General features: G+C 43.0%; 1 protein-coding gene and 1 long non-coding RNA gene across 7 annotated transcripts in view; one reads left to right on the forward strand and one right to left on the reverse strand.

Moving 5' to 3' along the window:
• The window catches only part of DYNC1I1 (dynein cytoplasmic 1 intermediate chain 1), a 256,182-nt gene that overhangs the window by 208,675 nt on the left and 19,711 nt on the right, over positions 1-27,796 (reverse strand). For 2 of the 6 annotated variants that reach the window (XM_037890634.2, XM_037890632.2), the window contains exons 2-4: positions 25,857-25,971; positions 23,705-23,819; positions 17,810-17,951 (exon numbers count right to left, since the gene is read on the reverse strand). In XM_037890634.2, the coding sequence (XP_037746562.1) occupies positions 17,810-17,951; positions 23,705-23,819; positions 25,857-25,964 (365 nt within the window). In that variant the 5' untranslated portion in view covers positions 25,965-25,971. The remainder of the gene's footprint in view (positions 1-17,809; positions 17,952-23,704; positions 23,820-25,856; positions 25,972-27,796) is intronic. The other 4 variants (XM_037890637.2, XM_027824282.3, XM_037890636.2 and 1 more) reach the window with 2 other exon arrangements.
• On the forward strand, positions 26,252-27,774 carry LOC122464728. Its single transcript, XR_006289039.1, has 2 exons — positions 26,252-26,614; positions 27,509-27,774. It is a non-coding gene; the product is annotated as an uncharacterized LOC122464728 (long non-coding RNA).

Raw genomic sequence — 27,796 nt, forward strand, 5'->3', positions numbered from 1 at the left:
AGAAAGCTTAGAATATTTTAGCCACTGTATTTTTCATGTCTATGCCAAAATATCTCAGAAAGCTAATATGTCCTTGTCTCCTTGATTGTAAAGGAATTGCAGGGGCCAGACTGAAAGCCCACTGAATTAATGGGATTCTTTTCATTAACTTTAATGGGCTTTGGATAAGGTCCCATAAAAATGCATCATTGGCCTTTTACCAGACATCAGGAGCCACAGAAGGGAAAGAACACTACAGCCCTTCAGGGGAATCAAACAGATAACATGCAGGGTGGTGCCTTCATCATCATCGGACACTGCTGAACTGAAGAAGATGGAAGACTTCAGAAATGGAAGAATTTCAGCAATTTACAGAACTGTGGGCTACACGGCTGTGTGGCTTGATGGTTGCTCTTGAGAATCAGTGGTTTTCTTCAAAATCACCATTCTGTAATCTCTTGCCTTAAAAATAATGTTCCTTTTTGTCATCCTCAGAATCTACAGACAGACATGGCATCATAGACATTGTATGAAAGGGACTATTTGTGTGAATAAGATAAGTAGGATCTAGACTGAGATTTTACCATACTAAACATGAAATTAACATTGAGGGATCTTGTTTTCCTTGTGCTTCAGAAAAGAAGGACTTGTCTACGTGCAGAGGTTGCACCAGTTTAACTCAGGATGTGTTAAACTGGGGTGAAATTTTGTGTGAGAACACCTTTTCATTCTGCTAAAACCTGACTTGCCCCTGTTAAACAAGTGAAAGGATTTACTTTAAGACTAAAGTGATTTATTGCTGTGGTTTCACAATTAATAATATCATTTTGTATTATCTTTGTTGTGTAGCTGCTAATTTAACTTGTTTTGAAAAAAAATGGAAATTTTAGGTCTGAAGTCAAGATGGGAGCTTTCCACAGCCCTTCCTTTGAATGGTTAGTTTTAGGCTTATAACCTTCAGTGCTAGCAGATGCCCAAACAACCATGGTGACAAAACCACCCATTTTCACCTACAACTACACCAGAAGAGTACGCCCCATCCTTTCAGAGGCAGATCTGCCTATGGTGATTCATGCATTCATGGCCTTCACACATGATTTCTGCAATCATATCTAGGAATAAAGCCACAAAGTCAGCACAAAATGTTAGAAGTGCCTTTCATCCTGGTCTCAGGTGTCTTACTTGGGAAGTCTACCACTTTATCCACTATAAATTGCTTTAATACAAACGATGCTAACTTTTAGTCAGCTTTTTAATCTCTCTTTCCACTAACATCTATTGCAGATCTTTAGCAAAGCCAAAACATACAAAGTTCTACATCTCTAATACCTGGAATTACGAGGCTCAAACATATATTTTCTTAGACACTTGCAAACTAGAATTGATTTTTTTAAATCCTCCAGTCATCCTTCTGACACAGTTAAAGCTAGAAAAAGAGGTGTCTGATCATGAACCATGTTCCCAGTGTTGTTCTAAAATAAACCACTAAAAATCCTAGCTGAGGATTCCTTCTAGGTAGGACTTTGAGTTTAGGCAAGTTGACTCCAGGCATGCTAATCACCCAAATTATTTGTGAAGGCTATAAGGAATTTTTTTCTCTTTCAGAAGACTAGAGAGAGTCTGGAAGTAAGACAGAATTACCCCTAAATCAATTTGAATAGTTAGAGATAACCACGAGTCTAATATAACTAATATGTGACTCAGAAAAATTATCTGTTTTTCTTGCTAAACTTAAGTTTAGCAGTGTAATAAGTGTAGATGGGTTTACTGAATGCAGTTGGAGCTCATGTTTCTAAGACATTTTATAAAGCATTCCTTTGGGAATGGCAACCTCCCTGCCTCCTCCAATTTATAGCATGGAGAAACTTGCTAATGAGAAAAATAATCAAAGATCCAGAGGACTGAACTGCATATATGAAAGTCCTTAATGAATCCACAAGCTCACACACTAAAGGCTTGCAACTGATTCTAATTAATATAGACCATTCTGACTTTATAACAGGCAGGCACTGAAAATATTCCTCACTTTCTAGGTCAGATGAACAGAGACTTAAAAGCAACTGCCTCATATTGTCCCTAAGGTGTCTTCTTATATTTATAGGATAGCAAAATGTTGGCATAGAGAATCTTTGGAACTTTAGGGCTTTATACATATCTAACGTATGTATATGCTTTGAATATAGAAGATCAGATTGCGTCTGTCCCTGGGCAGGCACTAAAGGAGGGAAAAGATTGCAAGAAACCTCCCCCACCCCAGTTCTCTTATGCGCCTGTAGAGGATGCAGCCATAATGTGACTAGGCAGCTCAGGCACTATGTGAGGCTAGTGTCAGCATTAGCCCTAGCTGAACGGGATGAAGGTGAGCCTAAGGCTCCGTTGTCATTTAGACAAGCTGGGCACAGGAAGTAGGTCAGACATGTCATGTTGCTTCCATTTAAAGGGTAGCAAAGGTCCTGCTGTATCACGGTACCCCAGAATTCCCAGAGAAAGTCAGCTGAGTAAGCCGGAATTCTTCCTGTGGCATTAGCTGTAGTGCAGCTCCCTCTGCACAGCTCATGACAGCACCTTGAAGCGCAGTCTATCCCATTACAATGAACTGAAGATTAGACCCGCCTGCCAAGGGGTTCTGATGACAACGTCATGGTAACTATGGGAGGAAATGTAATAAATGATGTGTGGTACTCTCTTGTCATGCAATGGTAATCTTCCTTATCTCCTATATTCTAGGAGATGCAACTGAGTATGGTAGCTCATTTATAAATTTCCCTAGTGCTATATTACAAATTTTCACCTATTTCTAATCTCAGCTGCCCCAGTTGTGGTATACAGCTGGAAATTCCCACTGCTTTTAGAACTACATTGTCACACACTTTCAGAAACTTCGTATAGGGTATTTTAGCATCTGACATTGGATTATTTTATAGGGAGAGACTGTATGTTTCTATTCAGATGATGCCCATCTCATATAATAAGACAGACTTATATGTTGTTTCTACCATATATGCAAACAACTGCACTCTCACCAATTCTTCATGCTGTCCTTATCACGTTTTCCAGTGGACAAAAGTAATTAACAATTTATTTATTAGAATAAAATCTTTTACCTCCGGCACCTAATGTACTGTGTATGGCTAACCGAGCCTGCATACTGCATTTCTCTTCTGTCATTTAGATCCTAAATTTAATGAATGATTATCCCTCCTGAGGAGTGTGCAATTTGATTTCTGACATTCACATTTCAGAGTAATAATACAGATAAGTGGAAGTTTCTTTTAATGACCTAGGTGGAAGGAGAGATTATTTTCTGGAACCCTTTCCCAACTTCTTATGTCCAATTTATTTTCCTTCCAATGGATCCTGAGTTTTCACTATGATCTGGATATCATTTTAAATTTATTCCTTATTGGCTTAGCAAGCTGAACTGTGTGCAAGTTGGTAACTAAAGCAGCTCTTTAAAAGTGATTAAAAAAAAACAACTTTTTACACAATCAAGAAAAATCTGCTGTCAGCGAAAACTATTACTGCTGCTCCCAGGGAATAACACCACGTCTGCTTTTTATACTAACACTTTAAGAAGACCCTATAATTTGTGAAACCAGTAATACAATTAAATGCTGGCAACCTGAAAACCTAAGCAATAGCACAACATCATCACTGTGCAGAACCTGTCAAATATATTAACTTAATGATAGGGTAACTGAGCCCTACTGAATTGTAGTGGCTTTAGTAGATTAGAAATTTTGCTTTATTACTTTCTTCTGAAAGACCTTTGCTGTATCCAAAGAAGAGAGATGAGAGAGGACATGCGCTGCCCTGAATCACATCTGTTTACCAAAATAAACATTCTCCTAGTCCTTATATTACTAAAACAGATTGGGTCTGCCCTCTTCCTTTTCTTCTTGACTCACATCTAGCTCCAGTGACACAGACCCTCATAAAGGAGTGTGACATCCTAATACTCAGTTTAACTAGTCAAATTGTGCTGTTCCACTCTACTAGATAAGGAACTGATTAAAAATAAAACATTATTTTTTAATAAACGGGTCAGCAATGTGTCCATACACGGACACAGGTGTCCTTGGTAAAAATTCTGAGGTTCGTGGTAATTTTTCAAAAAAACTGAATGACTGAATGACATAAACCCCTCCAATGTCCGTCACTAAGTACGCTAATTTTGTCAAATGTCAGTCGGGTAACATGGTCGTGCCGACCCCTGATAGCAAATAAAAGCTGAGTCACCAAGACTGCAAGCTACAGTGGTTTCATGCAAAGTGCATGAAAAGAACACAGCACAGGAGCTTGGTGGATGAGAAGACTACAGACACTGGGAAGGGGAGAGATCATCAAAGAAAATCTTACTTATTATAATGATTAGGCGCTAAGAACATCTGCCATCATTTAACACCCTTTTCTGACATAACTGGTGATCAGAGAAATTAAAAATAAAAGCTACAAAAGAGTTATTACAAAAGCATCTGAAAACTTGTCTTCTTTCAGCTACACTCTATAACTCCTCAGGCAGCTGAATGCTCTAGATGGGCATCTGTCCCACCCAGGCCATCACAGCAGCAAGAGACCTCAGTGTATGATCTTAAGACATGAAGCAATGCAAAGTGTAGTTAACCTGAGAGTGGAGGCACTGTATTCAAAAGCAAAACAATATTAGGAGGAAAATGGAATCATAGCAGCTACTAATTGAATCAGTTTGAGACAAACTGATGGTGAAACTCACAATCCGGGGTGGGCTGAGGGGGGGAAGAAGGGGGGTGGGGACGGGGACTTTAATGGTTCAAGGGACCAGGGCTGTGTGACAATTCAGAGGGGCACAGGGGAAAAAGTTTGGACCTGTTAGAAAACAATTCCCATGCTCTTACATGGGCCTAGATCTGAAGGAAGGGCCAATCTAAAGTGAAAACTACTACCATATTCCATAAAACACAATCTGGAGGTCACAGTAACTGCTCTGCCAATACTACAATGGGCAGAAAAGTGTACAAACAATCAGACAGTAAGGTGCTATTGTAACTAAAAGATACAAATAGGGTTGCCAACTTTCTACCTGCACAAAACTGAACTCCCTTTCCCCCACCCCCAGCAGCTCCAGCTGGGGGTATGGGCTCTGTGCTGGGGCTGGGGATGAGGTGTTTGGAGTGCAGGAGGTTGCTCTGGGCTGGGATCAAGGGGTTTGAAGGGTGGAAGGGGGAGATCAGGGCTGGGGCATGGGGTTGAGGCATGGGAGGGTATGGGAGGGGGTCAGGGGTGCAGGCTCCGGGCAGCGCTTACCTCAAGCAGCTCCTGGAAGCAGCAGCATGTTCCCCCTCTGGCTCCTATGTGGAGGTGCGGCCAGGAGGCTCTGCACGCTGCCCCGTCTGCAGGCGCCACCCTGCAGCTTCCATTGACTGTGGTTCCTGGCCAGTGGGAGCTGCAGAGCTGGCGCTTGTGGCAGGGACAGCATGTGGAGCCCCTGGCTATCCCTACCCTGTAGAAGCCAGAGGGGGGACATGCCACTGCTTCCGGGAGCTGCATGAAGCCAGGGCAGGCAGAAAGCCTGCTTTATCCCCACTGCACCACCGACCAGACTTTTAATGGCCCAGTCAGTAGTGCTGACCGGAGCCACCAGGGTCCTTTTTCGACCAGGCGTTCTGGTCGAAAACCAGACACCTGACAACCCTAGATGCAAATAGCTGTGGTTCCCTCCACCTCCAAATTCAAGTCCAGTAACTCAGAGAGGAACCACACAGCATCGAAAGAGAACATGTGATGCAGTTGCAAAAAAAAAAAAGTTAATATTCTGGGGTGTTATGTAAGACACTGAAGGTAATTGTCCAACTCTATTTGCCACTGGTGAGGCCTCAACTGGAGTAGTGTGTCCTGTTTTGAGTGCCACACTTTAGGAAAGATGTGGACAAACTGGAGAGAATCCAGAGGAGAGTAATAAAAGGTTTAGAAAACCTGACCTGTGAGGAAAGATTCAAAAAAATGGGTATGTTTAGTTTTTAGAACAGGAGACTTAAGGGAGACCCAATAATAGTCTTTAGTTAAAGAGGATGGTGATTAGTTGTTCTCTATGTCCACTGAAGGTAGGACAAAAAGTAATCATCTTAATTTGTAGCAATTAAGATTTTGGTTAGCTGTTAGCAAAAACTTTCCAACTCTAAGGATACTTAAGAACGGGGATAGATTATTGAGGGAGATAGCGGAATCCCCATCATTGGGAGATTTTTAAAAATAGGTTAGATAAACACCTATCAGAAATGGTGCAGGTATATTTGGTCCTTCCTCAGTGCAGCGAGATGGACTAGAATGATGACCCCTCAAGATCAATTCCAGCCCTACATTTCTATGGTTCTAGGTAGGGCTGTCAAGCGATTAAAAAAATTAATCACAATTAATCGCACTGTTAAACAATAATAGAATACCACTTATTTAAATATTTTGGATGTTTTCTACATTTTAAAATATATTGATTTCAATTACAATACAGAATACAAAGTGTACAGTGCTCACTTTATATTTATTTTTTATTACAAGTATTTGCACTATAAAAAACAAAAGAAATAGTATTTTTCAATTCACGTAATACAAGTACTGAAGTGCAACCTCTTTATCATGAAAGTTGAACTTACAAATGTAGAATTATGTACAAAAAAACTGCATTCAAAAATAAAACAATGTAAAATTTTAGACCCTGCAAGTCCACTCAGTCCTACTTCTTGTTCAGCCAATCGCTCAGACAAACAAGTTTCTTTACATTTGCAGAAGATAATGCTGCTTGCTTCTTATTTACAATGTCACCTGAAAATGAGAACAGGCGTTCTCATGGCACTGTTGTAGCCGGCGTCACAAGATATTTATGATATTTAGCCAGATGCGCTAAAGATTCATATGTCCCTTCATGCTTCAACCACCATTCCAGAGGACACGTGCCTATGCTGATGACAGGTTGTGCTTGATAACAATCCAAAGCAGTGCGGACCGACACATGTTCATTTTCATTATCTGAGTCAGATGCCACCAGCAGAAGGTTGATTTTCTTTTTTGGTGGTTTGGGTGATGTAGTTTCTGCATCGGAATGTTGCTCTTTTAAGACTTCTGAAAGCATGCTCCACACCTTGTCCCTCTCAAATTTTGGAAGGCACCTCAGATTCTTAAAGCTGGGGTTGAGTGCTGTAGCTATCTTTAGAAATCTCACATTGGTACCTTCTTTGTGTTTTGTCAAATCTGCAGTGCAAGTGTTCTTAAATGAACAACATGTGCTGGGTCATCATCTGAGACTTATATGAAATATATGGCAGAATGTGGGTAAAACAGAGCGGGGGACATACAATTCTCCCCCAAGAGTTCAGTCACAAATTTAATTTAATGCATTATTTTCTTAATGAGCATCATCAGCATGGAAGCATGTCCTCTGGAATGGTGGCCGAAGCATGAAGGGGCAAACAAATGTTTAACATATCTGACACGTAAATACCTTGCAATGCCATCTACAAAAGTGCCATGCAGATGCCTGTTCTCACTTTCTGGTGACTTTGTAAATAAGAAGAGGACAGCATTATCTCCTGTAAATGTAAACAAACTTGTCTGTCTTAGCGATTGGCTGAACAAGAAGTAGTACTGAGTGGACTTGTAGGCTCTAAAGATTTATATTGTATTGTTTTTGAGTGCAGTTATGTAATAAAAAAATCTAAATTTGTACATTGCACTTTCACAACAAAGAGATTGCATTATGGTACTTGTATGAGGTGAATTGAAAAATGCTATTTCTTTTGTTTATCATTTTTAGAGTGCAAATATTTGTAATAAAAATAATATACACTTTATTTCAAATACAACACAGAATACAATAATATATGAAAATGTAGAAAAACACCCAAAATATATAATAAATTTCAATTGGTATTGTATTGTTTAACAGTGTGATTAAAACTGCGATTAATCGTGATTAATTTTTTTAATCACGATTAATTTTTTTCAATTAATTGCTTGAGTTAACTGCGATTAATCAACAGCCCTAGTTCTAGGATTACCACTGCAATTCCGTACCCAAAAATGTTCCATGTACTATACTCTGCAATTCACTTCCTGAGAAAATTTAAGAACAAAAAAACTGCAACAAAAGGCACATGAGCTAACCCAGCTTTTATAGCGGACTAAAATGCACAAAAAATTACAATAGTATTGAAACATAAGGACAGCTAGTTGATAAAATTCCTCACCATAAGCAAATCTTTTCTAAGAACCCAGCTCTTCTTTATACTGCACTGAATAAGACCTGATCCTGCAGACTTTTATATTTATGCAAGCAAATTTTAAACACCAGAGTAGTCTAACTGACCTCATGGGGTTCAGACTTGTTTCAAGATATATAAAAAATACTGCTTCCTTTGGCATAGCACTGGAGATTTGCTTAAGTAGGAATTGCTGTTAAAAAATCCAGTGCAATGCCTTCATCCACTTGGACACCATACTAGGAGGAGCAGTGGTTGTGGCCACAGAAAACACTATTGACCTACAGATTAGACTGTGGGAAATAATTCACCCAGATTTCAGTGCTATTATGGAATACCAGATTAAAGCAGGAAGTAGCCAGTCATAGATGGTGACTGAGATAGCTACAGCACTACAAAGGTGGCCATAACCTCAGTATTTCCTGATACTATTGTCTTCATTCTGACCAAAGGAATTACGAGGCACGCAGCAGCGTGGGCAGCAAAATATGTGAGGAGTAAGGAGCTAGAACAGACTATAGGAGAAGTGGTAGCAGGAAGAAAGACAGCAGTTTATCTTTGTATATCCAAGGCAGCTGAGCCTTTCACCATTTACTGAGGAGTAGAGAATGTGGCACCAACCTTGCAGGTGCCCCATGCCAGATGGGAAACCCCAAACACAGTCCAAAGAGATTTCAGTGCTCATGCACACATGTGCCTAGGCAAGGAACATGATCACAAATAACCCCCCAGAGAGGTGAATTTGCAAATGGATGTTAGCTGATGTTAGCTGACAATATGCAGGCACTGTAGATCTTTGGAAAAAGTGGATCACTTATGATCTGTCTGGGCATCTCATGTCAGCAGCCAGTGGGGCCCCTGGGCATGCAATAAACCAACGGGAACACACTCTCTTCCTGCTAGTAGTACAGAACTCCCAAGTAAAGTCCATGGAAATTTATCATTGACTATCCATGCCACAATAGGTCCACACTGTCAGGTACAAAGCCACCCAAGTGTGCCCACTCATCACAGATAATTTTCAGTATTCATTGTTACACGAGAGCTGGTATGAAAATGCTCTGTCCTTACCTATGACAAGTATTAGGACTTTCTCAGAGTCAGTGCATGGTCAACATGTTCCTTCAAAGGCCAAGATTCATGCATATTCCGCTCTGATTGCTCGCATCCCATATGTGTGAGAAGGTATGGAGTAGGGAGTATCCAGCATCACCTCCAGGGGTCAGGAGCACATGATCACTATCGCAGGGGCTCAGTGCTGACTTTACCCCCTGCAGAGGGCGAGGTTGTTGTTGCTCACCACATTAACTGCACTCAGGCTCCTGCCACAACCCCTGACTCATCCCATGTTCCATGACATTCACCAAAAAGCTAGTCAGCAAAAATCAGATTCTAACTGTGAGTGCATGATATTAGCTGGACACTAACAATTACTCCTGTTTCGGCAGGATGCATCTCCTCAGTTGCACTCCCAGGTTGCCAAATGTCACTTTCCCCCAATGGACCACGTCTCTCTCTCTCTCACACACACACACACATATACACACACACCCTTGTCATCAACCCACATGGTCACACCCATTATGTTGAAGGCATAACCAAAAAGATACACCATTCTGAGGAAGCTCATTATAGGCTCCTTCAAGTCTGACATGTAGAGAGTCCTGGTTTGATCCTCCATAGACAGAACAACTCCCCGGTTATGACATACGGTTCATCCCACGCTATCTGCCAGTTCATGCTGTGATACAATTTTCAGCTCCTCTGTGCTGCCTCAAGGAGTGCAGGGGGTGGAACAGGCACAGAAGTACATTTGATTGATCCAAAGCAATTTGGGAAATAGGTATGCAGATAAAAACCTGCTTTGACTGTAATTCACGCCCTGTAGATGGCCAGGCAATTAATGAAGCCCTCTGCATGCATTAGCAGAGCTCTAATGAATTGGTTTGATGGAGCCTGATATTGAGGACCAACATATTCCCAGTCCAGTGCTTGCCCAGCACAAAGAGAAATGTTATCACTTTCAGAAAGCAAGGTATAGTATTCCTCTGTCTGTCTAGATTTACTCTCCGACATGAATGCCAATACATCACAAAAAATCTAATTTGGATCTTCTATCCAGCTGAAAGCCCTCAGAAGACTCCATGTCAGTCATTTCTAGCACCATTATGCATCTACCATCGGCTCAGATTCACTGCCTCCTGTCATATTCTGCAAGGCAAGTCAGGCTGCTTCAAAGCCGTACTTTCATCACCAGTGAAAATGCCTTGGCAAATTTCAACATGACCCTGAAGATCACACAGCAAAAAATCATAAAAACTGGCTGAACAGATAGTTATGGTTCCCTAGTTCCACACCAATCTGTAGCCCTTCCCTAAAATACCCTCCTAATAAGCCTAATGACACCATAGCATTTTTTAGCCATTATCTTAGTCCAAGGATAACGGTGCTTGCAGGATAACGCTACAAGGCTGAATAAAATGTGTTCCAGATAGGCCAGCTGCCACGTCAGACTAATTCACTCACTACATTAGAGCATCGGGTCCCTCCTGCCAATGTACCCTTTAGTGTTACTACTCACGATTGGACTACACAGGTGAAAGGGACACATGGAGAAAAGGGACACAATGACAAAATGCAAATGGAAGTCCATTAATCTGTGAGTGTAAAGCAATACTTGCTGGAATGCTACTTATCTAAGGCAAGCCAGCAGACAATACGGCCAGTTACTCACCAATTACCTAACTAGTATGCACGTATGTCCAGAACTCGTCACTGACATACTTTGGAGTACGCAGGACATTTTTAACATCTAGTGTGTTAATGTTATTAGGTCACAGCTCTTAACAGAGATCTGTGTGAGAGCTGCAAGCTAGCAAAGATGCCCAGCTGTCCTAGCTCTTTGGGATTCATAGATTATAAAGCCAGAAGGAACCTTTAAGGTTATCTAGTCTTCCCTCCTGAAGAACACAGGCCGCATGACTTTTTTGAACTAAATCCTGTTTGAACTAGAGCATATCTTCTAGAAAAAACATGTAATCTTGATTTAAAAAATTCCAGTGATACAAACTCCACCACAACCCTTGGTAAACTGTTCCAATGTTAATTACCCTCATTGTTAAAAATGTTCACCTTATTTCTAGTCTGAATTTGTCTTGCCGTTAGATCTAATTTTATCTTCATCTACAAGATTGAAGAGCCCTTTTATCAAATTTATTTTCCCTGTTGTAAGCATTTATAGAGTGGGATTAAGTCACTCCTACCCTTCCTTTTGTTAAACTAAACAGATTGAACTCCTTCAGTCTATCTCTATAAGGCGTGTTTTCCAATCCTTTAATCAGGCTCATGGCTCTTCTCTGAACCCTCTCCAATTTATCAACATACTTCTTGAATTATGGACACCAGACCTGGACACAGTAGTAGTCAAGTGCCTTGACAAGATAATCTGTCTCAAATGTTCTCAGTGAGTATTAATATGTTTTACAAGTACCTTATCGAATAGCCTCACTAAAGTATCAAGAGGAAGGTAGTCATATATTTAGCACTGCAATCTCAAATTGGAACATAGCCCACCTCCTGAAGCAAAATCCATACCTTGGGACTCTGCTTTGATGGCGAGTTCTTCCTTTGGCAAGTGCTTCAGCATTTAGTGGTCAGAATACCTGCAAGATTGCTGCTTGTCTGTACTTGCTTGTTATTCCTGCAGTCATGGACAGTGGGTATCGTAGGCTGGGGGAGGCCGTGCGTGGCCCTGCCCACACCCCACCCCCATTCCCCTCCTGCAGTTCTCGGTGCTCTGCCCTGGCCCAGGTTGGCTGGGGCTGGTCAGCCTGCCTCCCGCAGGGACTTGGGATAGTTGGGGCTGGGACCGTGCTGCCCGCCCAGCGCTCAGACCGTGCCACCCGGCACTCCAGGGCTGGGGGCACTGGAGCTGTAATGCCCGGCGCTCTGGAGCTGGCCTCCTGGAGTACTGGGGCTGAGGGCACTCCGGCCGTGCTGCCCAGCCGCCCGGCACTGGGCTGGTGGCTGCAGTGGGGGTGCTGTAGGCTCCTGCGGGGGAGGGAGGGCAGAGTGGGAGGAGCAGGGCCTCGGGCACAAGGGGAGGTGCCAGAGGCTAGGCTTCCCCAACAGCCAGGTCACTGGCCACCCATGCTTGCGGTAGTGTTAGCAACATCATCAAAAATAACTAGTTGTAATAGAACACCCATTTGTGGTTGAGGCATTAGCAGTGCAGGAACTGCCCCCTCACTCGTCTAAATTATCCAGTCTGCAATTTGCCCTTTGTTATCCAGCTTTCCAAGGAACTGGGGGTGGGGGTGGTTCTTGCGAGACAGCACTAAATACCATATTGCTTCTGAGACAGATGGCAATATGGGTAAAAGTGCATCACCACCATGGAGAGTAAAAAAAAGGAGGAAGAGTAGGGCCTGATGTTTATAAATGCTCAGTGAGCAGAGACTAGCTGCCATGAAAAATCATCAGCAGATCCCAGATTCAGCAGGATGCTATAGAGATCATAATATCAGAAATGGACAATGCACATAAAACACAACTGCCATTTCTGGCACAGAACTCAAACCCTCTAGTAATCAGACATGATGGCAGACACATCGGCAGACCACAAACCCAGGGCTGGGTTTAACAGAGAATACATGGTATACTCGCAGCAATCCAGAAAATGCCTTCAAATGTATAGCCTAATTTTGAGACACTCCAATAGGTTGAAAGCATTGAGGAAGTATGGGCGAAAGACAGCAGTGCTCCATGACGGTGTAGCCTTGACACTAGCACAATCTGTTTACCAGCACTCCCAGCTATCTTAGAGACCTCACTGACTTCCTGAGGAAACTGCAATCCTTTGGTGATCTTCCAGAAAACACCATCCTAGCCCCTATGGCTGTAGAAGCTCTTTACACCAACATCCCACACAAAGATGGACTACAAGCCATCGGGAACAGTATTCCCGATAATGTCACGGCAAACCTGAACTTTGTGACTTTGTCCTCACCCACAACTATTTCAGATTTGGGGACAATTTATACCTTCAAGTCAGCAGGACTGCTATGGGTACCCACATGGCCCCACAGTATGCCAACATTTTTATGGCTGACTTAGAACAACGCTTCCTCAGCTCTCATCCCCTAATGCCCCTATTCTACTTGTGCTACATTGATGACATCTTCATCATCTGGACCCATGGGAAGGAGGCCCTTGAGGAATTCCACCAGGATTTCAACAATTTCCACCCCGCCATGAACCTTAGCCTGGACCAGTCCACACAAGAGATCCACTTCCTAGACACTACAGTGCTAATAAGCGATGGTCACGTAAACAGCACCCTATACCCAGAAACCTACTGACCACTACACTTACCTACATACCTACTTACCTACATCCAGACCACATCACATGATCCATTGTCTACAGCCAAGCTCCAAGATACAACTGCATTTGCTCCAATCCCTCAGACAGAGACAAACACCTACAGGATCTCTATCAAGCGTTCTGAAAACTACAGTACCCCACCTGCTGAAGTTAAGAAACAGATTGACAGAGCCAGAAGGGTACCCAGAAGTCAGGTACTACAGGACAGGCCCAACAAAGAAAGTAACAGAACGCAACTAGCCGTCACCTACAGCCCCCAACTAAAACCTCTCCAGCGCATCATCAAGGATCTACAACCTATCCTGAAGGGCAATCCCTCACTCTCACAGATCTTGGGAGACAGGCCAGTCCTCGCTTACAGACAGCCCCTCAACCTGAAGCAAATACTCTCCAGCAACCACACACCACACAACAAAAACACTAACCCAGGAACCAAACCCTGCAACAAACCATGGTGCCAACTCTGTCCGCATATCTATTCAAGGGACACCACCATAGGACCTAACCACATCAGCCACACCATCTGGGGCTCATTCACCTGCACATCTACCAATGTGATAAATGCCATCATGTGCCAGCAATGCCCCTCTGCCATGTACTTTGGCCAAACCGGACAGTCTCTACATAAAAGAATAAATGGACACAAATCTGACATCAAGAATTAAAACATTCAAAAATCAGTCGGAGAACACTTCAATCTCCCTGGTCACTCAATAACAGACTTAAAAGTGGCAATTCTTAACAAAAAAAAACTTCAAAAACAGACTCCAACGTGAAACTGCAGAACTGGAATTAATTTGCAAACTGGACACCATCAAATTAGGTCTGAATAAAGACTGGGAGTGGATGGGTCATTACAAAACCTAATTTTACCATACTAATTTCCCCCTACTGTTACTCACACCTTCTTTCTTGTCAACCGTTTGAAATGGGCCACCCTCATTACCACTACAAAAGTGATTTTTCCTCCCTTGGTATTCTACTGTTAATTGAATTGTCTCGTTAGACTGATCCCCCACTTGGTAAGGCAACTCCCATCTTTTCATTTACTATGTATATATATACCTGCTACTGTATTTTCCACTCCATGCATCTGATGAAGTGTGTTCTAGCCCACGAAAGCTTATGCCCAAATAAATTTGTTAGTCTCTAAGGTACCACAAGGACTCCTCGTGGTTTTTGCTGATACAGACTAACACGGCTACCACTCTTAAATCTGTTTTGACTGTCAACAACAGATGCAACTATTGTTGACAATGATGCGAGTGCTTGTGTAAGCCATATTGTGACAGACAGCTCCCTCCAAATGCAAAGGTGTAATCAATGGATTAAGCATGCCGACACCAGCACATGAACCACTGTCAGCATCAATGTACAATATATTGATGTAGCAAGCCTGTATCTATTACAAATTAAAGCTCATAGTAGGGTGTCACGCACCAAGGTGTAGACAGTGCAATCTAGTGTATAGACCAGGAGTCTAGCCTAGTAGGGCTTGTCCACACTAAAATATTACAGTGGCACCGGCACAGCAGCGCTGCTGCAGCATTTCAGTGTAGACACTACCTATGCCAAGGGTAGATATTCACCCACTGGTGCAGGCAACCCACCTCCCCAGGTCAGCAGAAGAATTTTTCCATTGACCTAGCACTGTCTACACTGGTGGTTAGGTCAGTATGGCTAAATCTCTCAGGGGGGTGGATTTTTCACACCCCTGAGAGATGTAGCTGTACTGATGTAAAATCCTAGTGTAGACCAGGTAGACCAGGTCTTCATGTCTTCAGGTTTTCATGTGGGTTTACTGGGCCAGGCCAGGCTCATGGGATTGCTTGGTAAACGAGCCCAGAAGCAGTGGCGTTCCTGACATAGGGGAACCACTTACATTGGGGATTTCAACCAGAAATCATCTGTCAAAATAGTGGTGTGGGGTTCAAGAAGTATTGCCACACCCCTCTCCTCCTGCTCAGTTGTACACAGTGATCAGGTGTACTGAGATCTGCCCTGCCGCACACCACATAGCGGAGGAGTGCAGATATTCATGCTGGAATCCACTGGCTCCTGGACACCATTAAGGGTGAAATTACAGCTCGCTAACTATACTTGTGGCTGAATCAATGGCACAAGTGTGGGTCACCCCATAAGCAAGTACATTATTATTTTTTAATGGGACGAATTCAGAACTGCTTCAACATTTTCCTCTAGCATCTGCATACTCTGAATCAAGTGCTCGCGGGGTTGATGGAAAGATCATATGGCCCTTGTTGGCTGAGCCCAAATGATCCAGAGGAAGTTTTGTGACATTACATATTGAATCCCAAGCTAGCATTGCCACAGGGGCATTTTGTAGGGAACACTGTCATTGTGAATAGCAGCCTGTATGCTTCTTGCACATATTTGCCGTTTCCTCTCATATCCAAGGGGTTTTGACAGATTAGGGTCGGCTGTCTATGAATTTGGCATTACATTCTTTTCCAGTTTTTGAACTGCCTTATTCATACTAACGGGCTGCTACTTAATTAACTCCACTGCTTTTAAATTGCATGCCGCATTTCTGGAATGGGGGAAAGGCGATGGGTGCATTTCCTCAGTGTCTGTGTAGCCCAAATACCACAGTGGCACTGCAAAGAGAGCTCATTAGGTTAAGTAAGGAAACTATACATTTTCAGCATCAAGAATATGATCTTTCTGTGTACAAGGTGCGTTTAGCATGAGTACTAGCTGTGTCATGCCAGCAGAAATGTTGCTTATTTATGGATAATGGCTTATTTAACTTTCTTTTATATCAGCTCTTGCAATGATAATATAGCAATTGTAGTGCAGGCCAAGGGAAGGAAAAATGAGTTCTCCATGGTCTTGGAACCTGGTAAATGAAGCCACCTGAAGCCCAGGGTCAATAGTGTCTAGGAATGTACAGGTATGGCTGGGTGTCGTCACCCTGACAGGCAATTCCAAACTATAGAGTGGTCAGTGTAGCTTCGCAGGCTGTTTCCCAGGAGTTCATGGAGGTTTGGATAACACACCCTCCTGTGGATGCCTGGAACAGTCACAGAGTGCTTCACCCCTCCTCAGTGCAGTCACTAGAAGATTCATCATTCACCTGTGCTTTTTGTCCCTGAAATATGGCACAGAAATTTGTATCTCTTGTGGTTTCAAGCCAGGACCACGGCTGTCTCCATTATACTCAGGATGCCCTGGGAAACACCATGGTGCTGTCATATCATTTCCCAATATCAGTGATACATTCAAGATGCAACAAGGGCATTTCCGGGTGGCCTTGGGGCCTGTCTCTTATTGACATAGCCATATCCCCTTTTACATTGATGAAGCACTTTCCTCCCATTCCACACACACAGCTATCTGATAGCCACAGTTTTGCAGAGAGGAACATTAATAAAGCACTCTTATGTGTTCCCAGGTGTTTCTAAGTAAGTTATTCCCCATCCCTCTCTTACATACACACTTTTACTACTATGCACTGTGCTGGACAGCAGAACAAAAACTTAAGATAGACAGGTGCTATACGTGGAATGATGTGGCCAATAGGGGGAATACCTATATCAGTGGTTCCCGCCGCTTGTGCAGGGAAAGCCCCTGCCGGGCCAGGCCGGTTTGTTTACCTGCCGCATCCGCAGTTTTGGCTGATTGTGGCTCCCACTGGCTGCGGTTCGCTGCTCCAGGCCAATGGGAGCTGCTGGAAGCAGCGGCCAGTACATCCCTTAGCCCGCGCCGCTTTCAACAGCTCCCATTGGCCTGGAGCAGCGAACCGTGGCCACTGGGAGCCGCGATCAGCCAAACCTGCGGACGTGGCAGGTAAACAAACCAGCCCAGCCCAGCAGGGGCTTTCCCTGCACAAGCGGCGGAACAAGTTTGGGAACCTCTGACCTATATGAATAAGGATTACTCACATGGGTAGGGGTTTGCAGGATTTTCTATGTTCTTGGTGCTCACCACTTTTCCATTCTGAGTGGGCAGATTAAATATACATATATATGATTTCTGCTTCTTGCATTAGTTTCTGATGTCTATAACTTAAGATCAGACTGCTGCATACCTTTACTCCATACCTGACACGAAACTTATTGAATAGTAACACATGGTGGAGAATGCAGAAACAAATGGATATATTGGACCTACAATGTTGTTGTTTAAATAACTTTTAAAAAGTGGGGAGTGAAAAAAATACTTTCATTCAGCATTTTCTAGAAGGTCTGTCTTACCTTCCTATTGGTCCCAGATCTCCTGAATCCTGGCTGCCAGCTTCACTGGGGGTGCTCACTGATTTCGAAGAGGGAGACATAGGGGTTGGGACTAAATAATGAAAATAACAGGTATCCCATGTTAAAACATGCAGCGACTGCACTGATGAAGAGCAGTGTCAGACAAACCAAAACCAATCAACCAAATGATAGTGGATAAATGATTAGGAGAGTTTGAAATGGTGAAAGCAAATAAGGAAAGGAAAGGAAAAGAAAAGGAAAGGAAAAGAGTCAAGTGAATTTTTAAATATTTTTGGAAATTTTAAAATTGTAATGAATTTAGACAGGTCTGAAAGCCAACTGTGATTCTATACATTATGGTCGTAGGGATACTGTGGAAGTAAAGCAACACTGCTGTTTCTTTTGCTAATTTTACATTTGAATTGTAGAAGATTTTTTAAAAATCAAACCTTTTTGTTTATTTGTTAGAAATCTAAGTGAACTCTTCTGCTAAAATCAGATGGCACGAGGCAATAAAGCAATTACATTTTAATTTAAATTAAAATCTATTGAATGTGACCTGCAGTTCCTTTGTGTAAATCAGATCCAAAGTAAAAACAGAATGGGGAAATCCAACCAGGTAAAAAAGCCTCTTCCAAAAGCAATGAGAATGTATATGAATGTTTTGTTGGGTTGGGTTTTTAGGTAATTTCAGTTGCAGAGTGTTACTGTTTCTGTTTGGGGGCCTGATCCCAACGTCCACTGAAGTCAGTGAAAGACTTTCATGGACTTCAATGGGCATTTGATCAGACCCTTAGGCATTTTCCTTTACTTTCAGGGACTGGTATATTTCATGTATATATATGCAAAGACAGGTTTTTCTTACTAAGTAGGAAAGGAACAAATTCATAAGCGTTAAAGCTCTTAATTGTAGAAACAATAAACACAAAAAGTAAAAAAAAATCTTTTTTTAATAAGAAAGAAAGAAAGAAAGAAAGAAAGAAAGAAAGAAAGAAAGAAAGAAAGAAAGAAAGAAAGAAAGAAAGGCTAAGATGTCTCCACTCCAGATTTAATGCAAATATCCTTGAAAGCAGCCACATGGAAGAAAACATAGAAGGACTTTAATGCACAGTAAATATTTCCATTTGGTTTAAATCATGTGCATTTTCCTTTTACATTTAACAGAGTAAAACTTTTAACTATTTTGTTATACCCTATAATATATAATGACAGACCTGTCAAGAGACTTGGATTTTCCATTTGGTCAAATATTTCACACATATTCTCACTAAGGATTGGCAGAGAAATGACTAGAGTATGAAAAATGAATTCATTTTCATGACAGCCCCTTGGCAGGTACAGGCAGGCAGTGGTTTTGCATCTTTCGGTATATTGACACTATGGAGCTAGGGGTGTGGTTCCCAGCTCACACAGACATACTTGGGCTAGCTCTCATTGAGCTAGCATGCTAAAAATAGTACTGTAGCCAGGACAGCACAGGCAGCAGGAGCGATGGCAGAGATTAGCCACCCCGAGTAGGTACCCAGGGGGTTCAGGCAGTTTTGTACGTGTCATGGCTAGCCCCATGTCGCTGCTCTCCACTGCCCGTACTACCCCACCTACATTACTGTTTCTAGCACTTTAGATTGATGAGAGCTAGTGTATGTCTGCACAAGCTGGGGATCACATCTCTAGCTCCAACTGTAGATGTAACCTTAGTTTTAGGTAACCCCAGAGGGAGCTGGATATTGTATGCATATCCAAAGGAGAGGATTATAGCTGTTAATGTCTTTTGATTGAGACAAGGTGGGTGAGGTAATATCTTTTATTGGACCGACTTCGGTTGGTGGACAGGACAAGCTTTCAAGCTGCACAGAGATCTTCTTCAGCCTGGGGAAGGAAACGAGGCTGTTCAAGTTAAATACAAGGTGGGACAGATTGTTAAGCACAAGGGGTTCAATGTGTTGTAGGAGACCACTCTCATCAACCTTCTCATCAATAGAAGGTTACCAGGCAGCATGGTGTGTTACAACTTGTAATGGTCCATAAAACCTGTGGCTTTGTTAAGTCTGTGGTTTTTAGTGTCCAGCAGAGTTATGACTTTAAGCTCCCTGTCTGGTCTTTTGAAGGTGTTGTGCAGGTTTCCTTTGAGGGTGAGGGCTAAGAGGTCAGATATGGAGTGATCACTTTGTGAAAAGTGTTCACCCAGAGATGTTAGGGTGTTTTTTTCTTTTATCATTTTTTTTGTGTGAGTTCATTTGAGAGCATAGTGATTGTCTAGTTTCACCCACATTGTTGTTGTTGGGGCATTTGATGCACTGGATGAGGTACACCATATGTTGTGATAGGCATGTGTAGGACCCGTGGATTCTGAAAGGTGTATTGTGGGGATAGTGATCATAGTAGCAGAAGAGATATGTCTGCAGGTTTTGCATCTGTTGTTCTGGCAGGATCTGGTGCCACTTTGAGTTGGTGCCTCCTGGTCTGTGGTGTCTCCTGGTTTGTGGTGTCTTCTGATGATGAGCTTAGCAAGGTTGGGGAGTGTTTGAAGGCCAGAACAGGAGGTCAGGAAAGATTTTTTTCAGGGTGTGGTCCCCATCAAGTATGAGTTGTAATTGTTTGATATCCCATAGGGGTTCCAGTGTGGGGTCGTAGGCAGTGATGAGCTGGATCCGGTTCGCACCAGTTCGCTAGAACCGGTTGTTAAATTTAGAAGCCCTTTTAGAACCGGTTGTTCCGCGAGGGACAACCGGTTCTAAAAGGGCTTCTAAATTTAACTGGCCAAAAGTGGCGCCTTAGGCGCTGACTCCACAGGTGCTCCAGCCCTGGAGCACCCAAGGGGAAAATCTGGTGGGTGCAGAGCACTCACCGGCAGCTCCCCGACCCACCCCCGGCCGCAGTTCACCTCACCTCCGCTCCACCTCCTCCCCTGAACGCGCTGCCCTGCGCTGCTTCTCTGCCCCCACAGGCTTCCTGCGAAACAGCTGTTCGCGCGGGAAGCTAAGGCAGGCTGAGAAGCAGGCGGCGGCTTCCCACTCAGGCCCAGGGAGGCGGAGGTGAGCTGGGGCGGGGGGTGTGGGGGGCGCGAGGAGGGCCACCGCGCCGCAGCAGGTAACCCCGGGGGGGCGCAGGGGAACCGCTCCGCGCCCCAGCTCACCTCCACCACCCTCGGCTTGAGCGGGAAGCCGTGCCTGCTTCTCAGCCCTCCCTGACTTCCCGCCGAACAGCTGATTTGCGGGAAGCCGGGAGGGCGCGGAGAAGCAGAGCGGGGCGGTGCGTTCAGGGGAGGACACGGAGGCGGAGAGGAGGTGAGCTGGGGCCGGGCGCGGGGTGGGGAGCTGCCGGTGGGTGCTCTGCACCCACCAAATTTTCCCCGTGGGTCCTCCAGCCCCGGAGCACCCAGGGAGTCAGCACCTAAGGCACCACTTTTGATGTGATCAGTGGGGGAGCGGCCGCTCCTCCTGCTCCCCCCCAGCTACGCTCCCCCGCCCCTAGGAGCCAGAGGGACCTGCCGGATGCTTCCTGGGAGCTGCCCCAGGTAAGCACCGCCGGGACTCCCCACCTTGCCCCCCGGCAGGTGCCTCTGGCTCTTAGGGGTGGGATGGGCACCCACTACAGTGGCCCACGAGACCCTCCTGCCCAGTTCTGGGGGCAGTCAGGGGACAGGGGAGGGGGGTGGATGGGGCAGGGATCCTGGGGGGGCAGTGTCAAGGAACGCGGGGGGGTTGGATGGGGCAGGAGTCCCAGGGGGCGGGGGTGGGCAATGACCCCCTTGTGGGGTCAGGAGGGAACCCGTTGTTAAGATTTTGGCAGCTCATCACCGGTTGTAGGTGACATCTATGGGTGTAAGGTCGATGGTGGTGGTGTGGGAGGGGGTTTCCCCTGTGGTGAAGCAGGTTCTCCCAGGATATTTCAGTGGCCCAATATATTATGTGATCTACTTCTCTGGTGGAATGTCCTTGTTTGCTGAAGGCAGTTTTGAGTGTCTTAAGGTCTATCCCAGACTTTCTCTCTGGAGCATATTCTGTGGTATCTGAGTGACTGGCAGCAGATAACAAATTTCTTGGTGTCTCTGGCGTTGTTACTGGATCTGTGGAAGTGAGCGTGATGATCTGTGGGTTTATTGTATAATAGGTGTCTGTTAGAGTCCATTGTTGAAGCTAATCATGGTGTCCAGGAAGCTGATGCTGGTGTGGGAGTGTCCTAGAAAGAGTTTAATGGATGGGTGGTGATAGTTGAAGTTGTGGTGGAAATCTATGAGGGAGTTTAGGTCATTTGTCCAGAGGATGAAAATATCATTGATGTATCTCAGTCATATAATTGGTTTCATGGTGTATTCTTCCAGAAATTTTTCATTGAGGGGGCTTGTGAAGAGATTTTGATTGCCAATTTATTTGGGGGGAAAGGAAATGCTATTAACAAGAATTAATTAATTAATTAATGCTAATTAACAAGAATTAATAATTTTATATGTTAAATTAAGGTTCTCTGGATAGTGTCATAGTGCAAATTATTAATTCAGAATAGGAAGTTGAACTACTCTGCAATGGTTTTATGTGTGTTTGGTTGTTGGGTTTAGTGTGCGGTTGCTGGGTGGTGCTAGTGGCCTGTGATATACAGGGGGTGAGAGTAGATGATCCGTGGTCCCTTCTGGCCTTAAACTCTATGACTCTATGTGCAATAGACAGGACATAATAATTTTGGGGCTCCTTAGTAGATAAATATTTATATTTTGTGATTTTTCTCTATTAAAATTACTGTTAATTTGATTTTATAATATCTCTATATAAAGTACAAAATGCATTTTCTGATAAGTTAAAATAACCTAACAATTAATTGTCAGACAGTTCTTTCAGGATCTGATACCTCATTGCTGGAATTACAGCATCATAATTTATTAAAATAGGGACACAAATCTAAGTTTTAGTTGCTTTCATTTAGGAACTGAGGCCACAGGTCAGAAGAGCCCCCCTATTCAGGACAGCACATAAGAATGTGCTTAAGTGCTTTCCTGAATCAGGGCCTGAATGCTTTGTTGAGCTTTTGGGTGTTCCTGAATATTGCAGGCAGCAGTATAAGGGGTGGAATCCTAGCCCCATTGAAATAAATGGGAAAACTCCTTCTCCTTAATTTCAATGGGGACATGATTTCATCCAGGATATTTAAGACACTTTTGAATGTGAGGGAGAGAGAAACAAATGAAAAACAGGCAAAATAATTTCTCACATTTGGGCTCACACATTGAGCAACACACAGAATAAAACACTGCATGCAAGACATGGTAACATAAATAGATTTGATAATGAAACCTATATTATAAAATCATCTCATGTCTATTTAAGGTGAGGAATCTAGGGTTTAAGAACTAAACAGTCAAAACCAGAAAAGCAATCAAAGCAACAAATAAACTATATAAAACAATCTAAAATAATTATTTGACCATAAGTCTGTTAATATTTGGATATTTTCCTTTTTAATTCTCTTCAGTTTTGCTTGTTTAAAATTATTTCACATAATAAGAAGATAGTTCTTCCACAGATATTTTCCTTCTTTGAGTGTAAAAATGATAAAACTGTATTTATGTCCAATAATTGGTACTAATGAAATATAATATTAATATCATTGGGTGGAAAGATAGGAGAAAATATAAACAGAGAAGCAACCAAAGAAATCAAACATGGTTTAGAATTGTGTTTATGAGGAGTTCTCTCAGAAATAAAGCTGATGGTCTGCAATGGCAAGTGCTGGAAATGCTATGAACTGGCATATATGAGAGATATGATATGAACGGTTTCCAAGCAGAAGAGTTCACTTCACTGATACAGCCAAATAACACAAAAGCAAAGCATGCTTTTAATAAAAAGAATGCATTAATTGTGTAATAGCCACATGTTTACAACGTGCTCATCTAAGTACCTAGAGGTGGTTCTGGGGATATACCAATGCTCTGTAATAAAGCCTCTGTCTCCCTTCTTTTGCGATCTAGATCCGAATCTTCCTGAACTGGCTCTTTCTTTTGCTGCTGATCAGCCTGAATTAAAGATAACAAACAATTAGCTTGAATGACATACAAAGAGGCTTCTTGATTAAGTGGGAGGAGAACATATATTCACCATGGTTCCTGGGCTATTATGGAGTACTGTGACAGCCATGAAGATACACTTGGGCAGCTAATTTATACTGGATTTATAACAGGAGGACTTTGCCAGTGTTTGAGATTGGATTGAGCCAAAAGGATGTTTGCAGGAACCAGTACAGATTTATGTGGAATATTTCTTAAACTATGATTCAAATCTTTTCCCTATTACTTGTCAGATGCCATTGTACTGTAGAATGTTGGGAGGTTAAAAGAGATCTTTGACCTTGATTCTGCATAAGAAGGCTGACATGTTACAAGTAGAGACAGTCAAACTGAATTAGCCCTGGTCTACACTACAGAATGACTTCAGTATAACTATGTTGCTCAGGAATGTGAATAATCCACACCCCTGAGCAACATAGTTACACCAACCCAAGCGCTGGTGTGGACAGTGCAATGTCAGCAGAAGAGCTTCTCCCACCAACATAGCTACTGCCTCCCATAGAGGTGGAGTTTATTAAGCCAACAAGAGAGCTCTCTCCTGTCGGCTTAAAACATCTTCACCAGAAGCACTACAGCAGCACAGCTTCATCAGTGCAGCTGCGCTGATGCAAGTTTCTACTATAGACAAGTCCTTAGCTAAAATATGTACTGACCCTGACACACTTGAAAATAATAAATAAATATGGCCGTGATTCTGTTCCTACTGAATTCAATGGGAAAACTTCCACTGACGGCAATGCTCCAGGAATAGGGCCCACGTGAGGCTAAATGTTCTCCTTCCATGGGGAAAAAACAATAGAAAGGGGAACAAGTATTCATAACTCTTCAAGATCTGAGATAGAGTCCATGGAATGCCCCCCTACAAACACACACACACAAGCCTCACTAGGGCAGGGAGGGAAAGAGTGGGAGAGAGGCAAGAGGTGTGGCTTTGAAACCTCCTGGTTCCTGATGTCTGCAAGAAGACATACAATCCATTGGCTTGGCTTCCTTCTTTCCCCATGTCTCTCTTAACTGGCTGTTAATTAATACACTGTATTTAAAACATTTTATGAAGTAGAGTAATGTGGCTCTTCTTCCTTTACCCTCCCAAACTGACTTTATGGACTGTTTATTTGTACTAAAGTGTATAAAATGAAAAAATATTAAGAGAGACAACATGAATTGGAACTTTGATTTCTTGTATCGCATCAGATTCCATAGTAATTCTACGAAACACATGAACAATATTAAGGTGTCAGTTTAAAAGGAAACCAGTTATTAGTAAGGGATAACAGGTGCTTTAAACTACAGTAAGTGTTGACATTTAAAGGAAAAGAAACATAATCACGTAATGCTTCTTTGACTTTGCATGAAAATGAATATCCTTTCCCTGTCAATTCTCACCTCTATTTCACTAAGTGACTGAATAAAAAGAAGTACAAAGCCCTTAATGAAAAACTTAATGCATACTGTCAAGGACAAATAAACTAATATGTCAATCAAACTTTAATAGAGCTGAAAGACGCACTGATGCCAGGAGGCTAAAATGCAATTGCAGTTATGTTTACTTTAGTGGAGAATCATCACTGTAAATCTGTTACCTTAGCCAGCAATCAAGCCAGTCTTAAGAGTAAAAAAACAAAACAAAAAAAACCCCAAAACACTTATTTAGGTTGTAATGGGTCAAAAACAAAATGAACCCCTCTCTCCCCACTAAAGGAATTCCCAGAAGAAAGCATTGGGGCAAATCTTATTCCTTTCTACATACACATGCACATCATGTTGTCCGAACTGTTCTCTGTTGACAACCTGTGTATTCTGAAGGTGATTTTTATTTCAAACTTTTGTGGCTGAACGTAAGCATTTTTATTTTAGGCTTAAAGCTGCTGTGATTATGAGGATCACTTCCTACATGACACCTGCCCTATGCAAACCATATTTGGAAGCTAAACCTTGGACCTTTCTGTAGGCTTCTGAAATCTTAATGAGTTTGTGCATATTTACCTCTTTCTTTTTCCTTTCTTCTTCCTTCCGTTTCTTCTCCTCTCTTATTTGTGCTAAGCGCTGTTTTTTGCGCTCGAGTTCAGCTTTTAAGTCACTTTTGTCTGACATTTTGACTCTGTTGAAAAATAAAATAAAGTTATGGAAACTGAGAAAAATGGTCAGAATTAAACATTTTTTCTGTTTACTGAAAAATGTTATTTGATTGCATCAAAAATGATATTTGATATTATTGTAAATGTATAGTTATATAAGCATTGATCCTTAGTACTATGGTGTAATATGGAAAAGAATCTTTGTTAGACAACTTCCCATTTTAAGAGACCACCTCAAAATATCCCTGTGACAGGTGTACCTACCCCACCCTGGCCTCGCAAGGGTTAATTGTGCTTTGCAGGCTGAGGAAGCCACGCCCCTTCACCTCTGTTGGGCATGCTCAGCCTGGAGGCAAGATATAAAAGGAAGCAGCTCAGCTCAGCGTGGGCAGGCTGCTGAAGAGAGAGGACACAGACTGCAGGCTCTCTCCAAGGAGCTGCTACAGGCCCAGAGCCAAGGCACACAAAGCACCAGACAGATTCCAGGTTGCCTGATGAACCCAGAGAGGAGACTGTGCCATCAGGAGCTACGCTGCCTGAGGACCCCAGAGACCTCGTGGACCATCACTGGCAAAGGCAGGGAAGGAAGCAGCCCAAGGGACTTAGACTTTGCTCTGGTGGGTGAACCAGGCAACCAGTCAGCGTGTTTTGGGAGGATACTCGATTGTGAGTAACCCCACCACTGCCAGGGCCCTGGGCTGGGGCTTGGAGGAGCAGGGAGGGCCCAAGTCCCCCTACCCTGGGTGCCACACACCCGTGAGTGGTGCCCCACTTTCCCAATGGGCCAATAGGCCACACAATCCCACAGGGTGTGCGACTTTATTGACTCGGCCATTAGGCCACACTGCCCAGAGCGAAAGGGCTGCTCTATTGATTCTGGCCACTAGGCTGTACTACCATGTTTTATAGTAAGGGTCATCAGCATAGGCCCTAACCGGCTGCGGTACAGCCTCTTCCCTTTCTTTTGACCACACATGACCTGACACCCCATGATGGGGTATACTTACCCCGTGACACTGCCACAAACGTTGCATAAAACTAACTTTAGAACAATGTACTAATGACCTTTATTAGAAGGTCACCTTTGTGAAGCAACTGCTTTTGTCAGTCCTTTAAATGGATGCTTTAAGGCCTGAAAAACTCCCACTGTTTTCAATAAACTTTGGATTAGACACCAGGAGCTCAATCATCTTCCCACTGACCCCTGTTGTAAACTTCATACTTTGGTGCAAGATCAGGCTCTAAAGAATAATGTCGGCCTTATTACTTTTGTGTCTGTTTTTATATCCTGAGGGCTAAATTGTCGTGTCCCCTGTCCCACCCTGTGCCAAGTAGCCAGACTGGGCACCAAGGATTTGCCGGGGGTGGAGGGGAAAGTGAATCTTCTCCTGAGTGAAGTAATTGCCCTTCTCGCAGGATGAAATTCTCTCCCCCTTCTGAGGATTCATGCAGTGTCTTTGTAACAAATAAGATCTCAGTGTTTTGAACAGTCACAAGTCTCTGCAGTTGTTTGAGTGTGCCCTCAAAATCAGTATTATGTTTGTTTATTTTATTTTACAGATAGGTGACCTGCAGCACAGAGGGGTGGTGTGACTGTCCAAGATCATATGAAGCAGGAATCTCTCTCAAAAGACTAACTCATGCCAGACCTGTGCTCTAGCCATTAACCCGTATTGTTACTTCACAAATCATTGACTTAACTTGCCGATTATTTACTCAGTCTGTAACATCAGCTTCAGAACCATTATGTACTGTCATGTAATGGCATCAATAGGGATTTATTTGCTCAGTAGTACTTTACATAAAGATTCCTTCAGAGAGACTAATACAGAGTCTAGTGTAAAGAGC

Source organism: Chelonia mydas, chromosome 2, assembly GCF_015237465.2.
Source record: "Chelonia mydas isolate rCheMyd1 chromosome 2, rCheMyd1.pri.v2, whole genome shotgun sequence".
Taxonomy (NCBI): Eukaryota; Metazoa; Chordata; order Testudines; family Cheloniidae; genus Chelonia; species Chelonia mydas.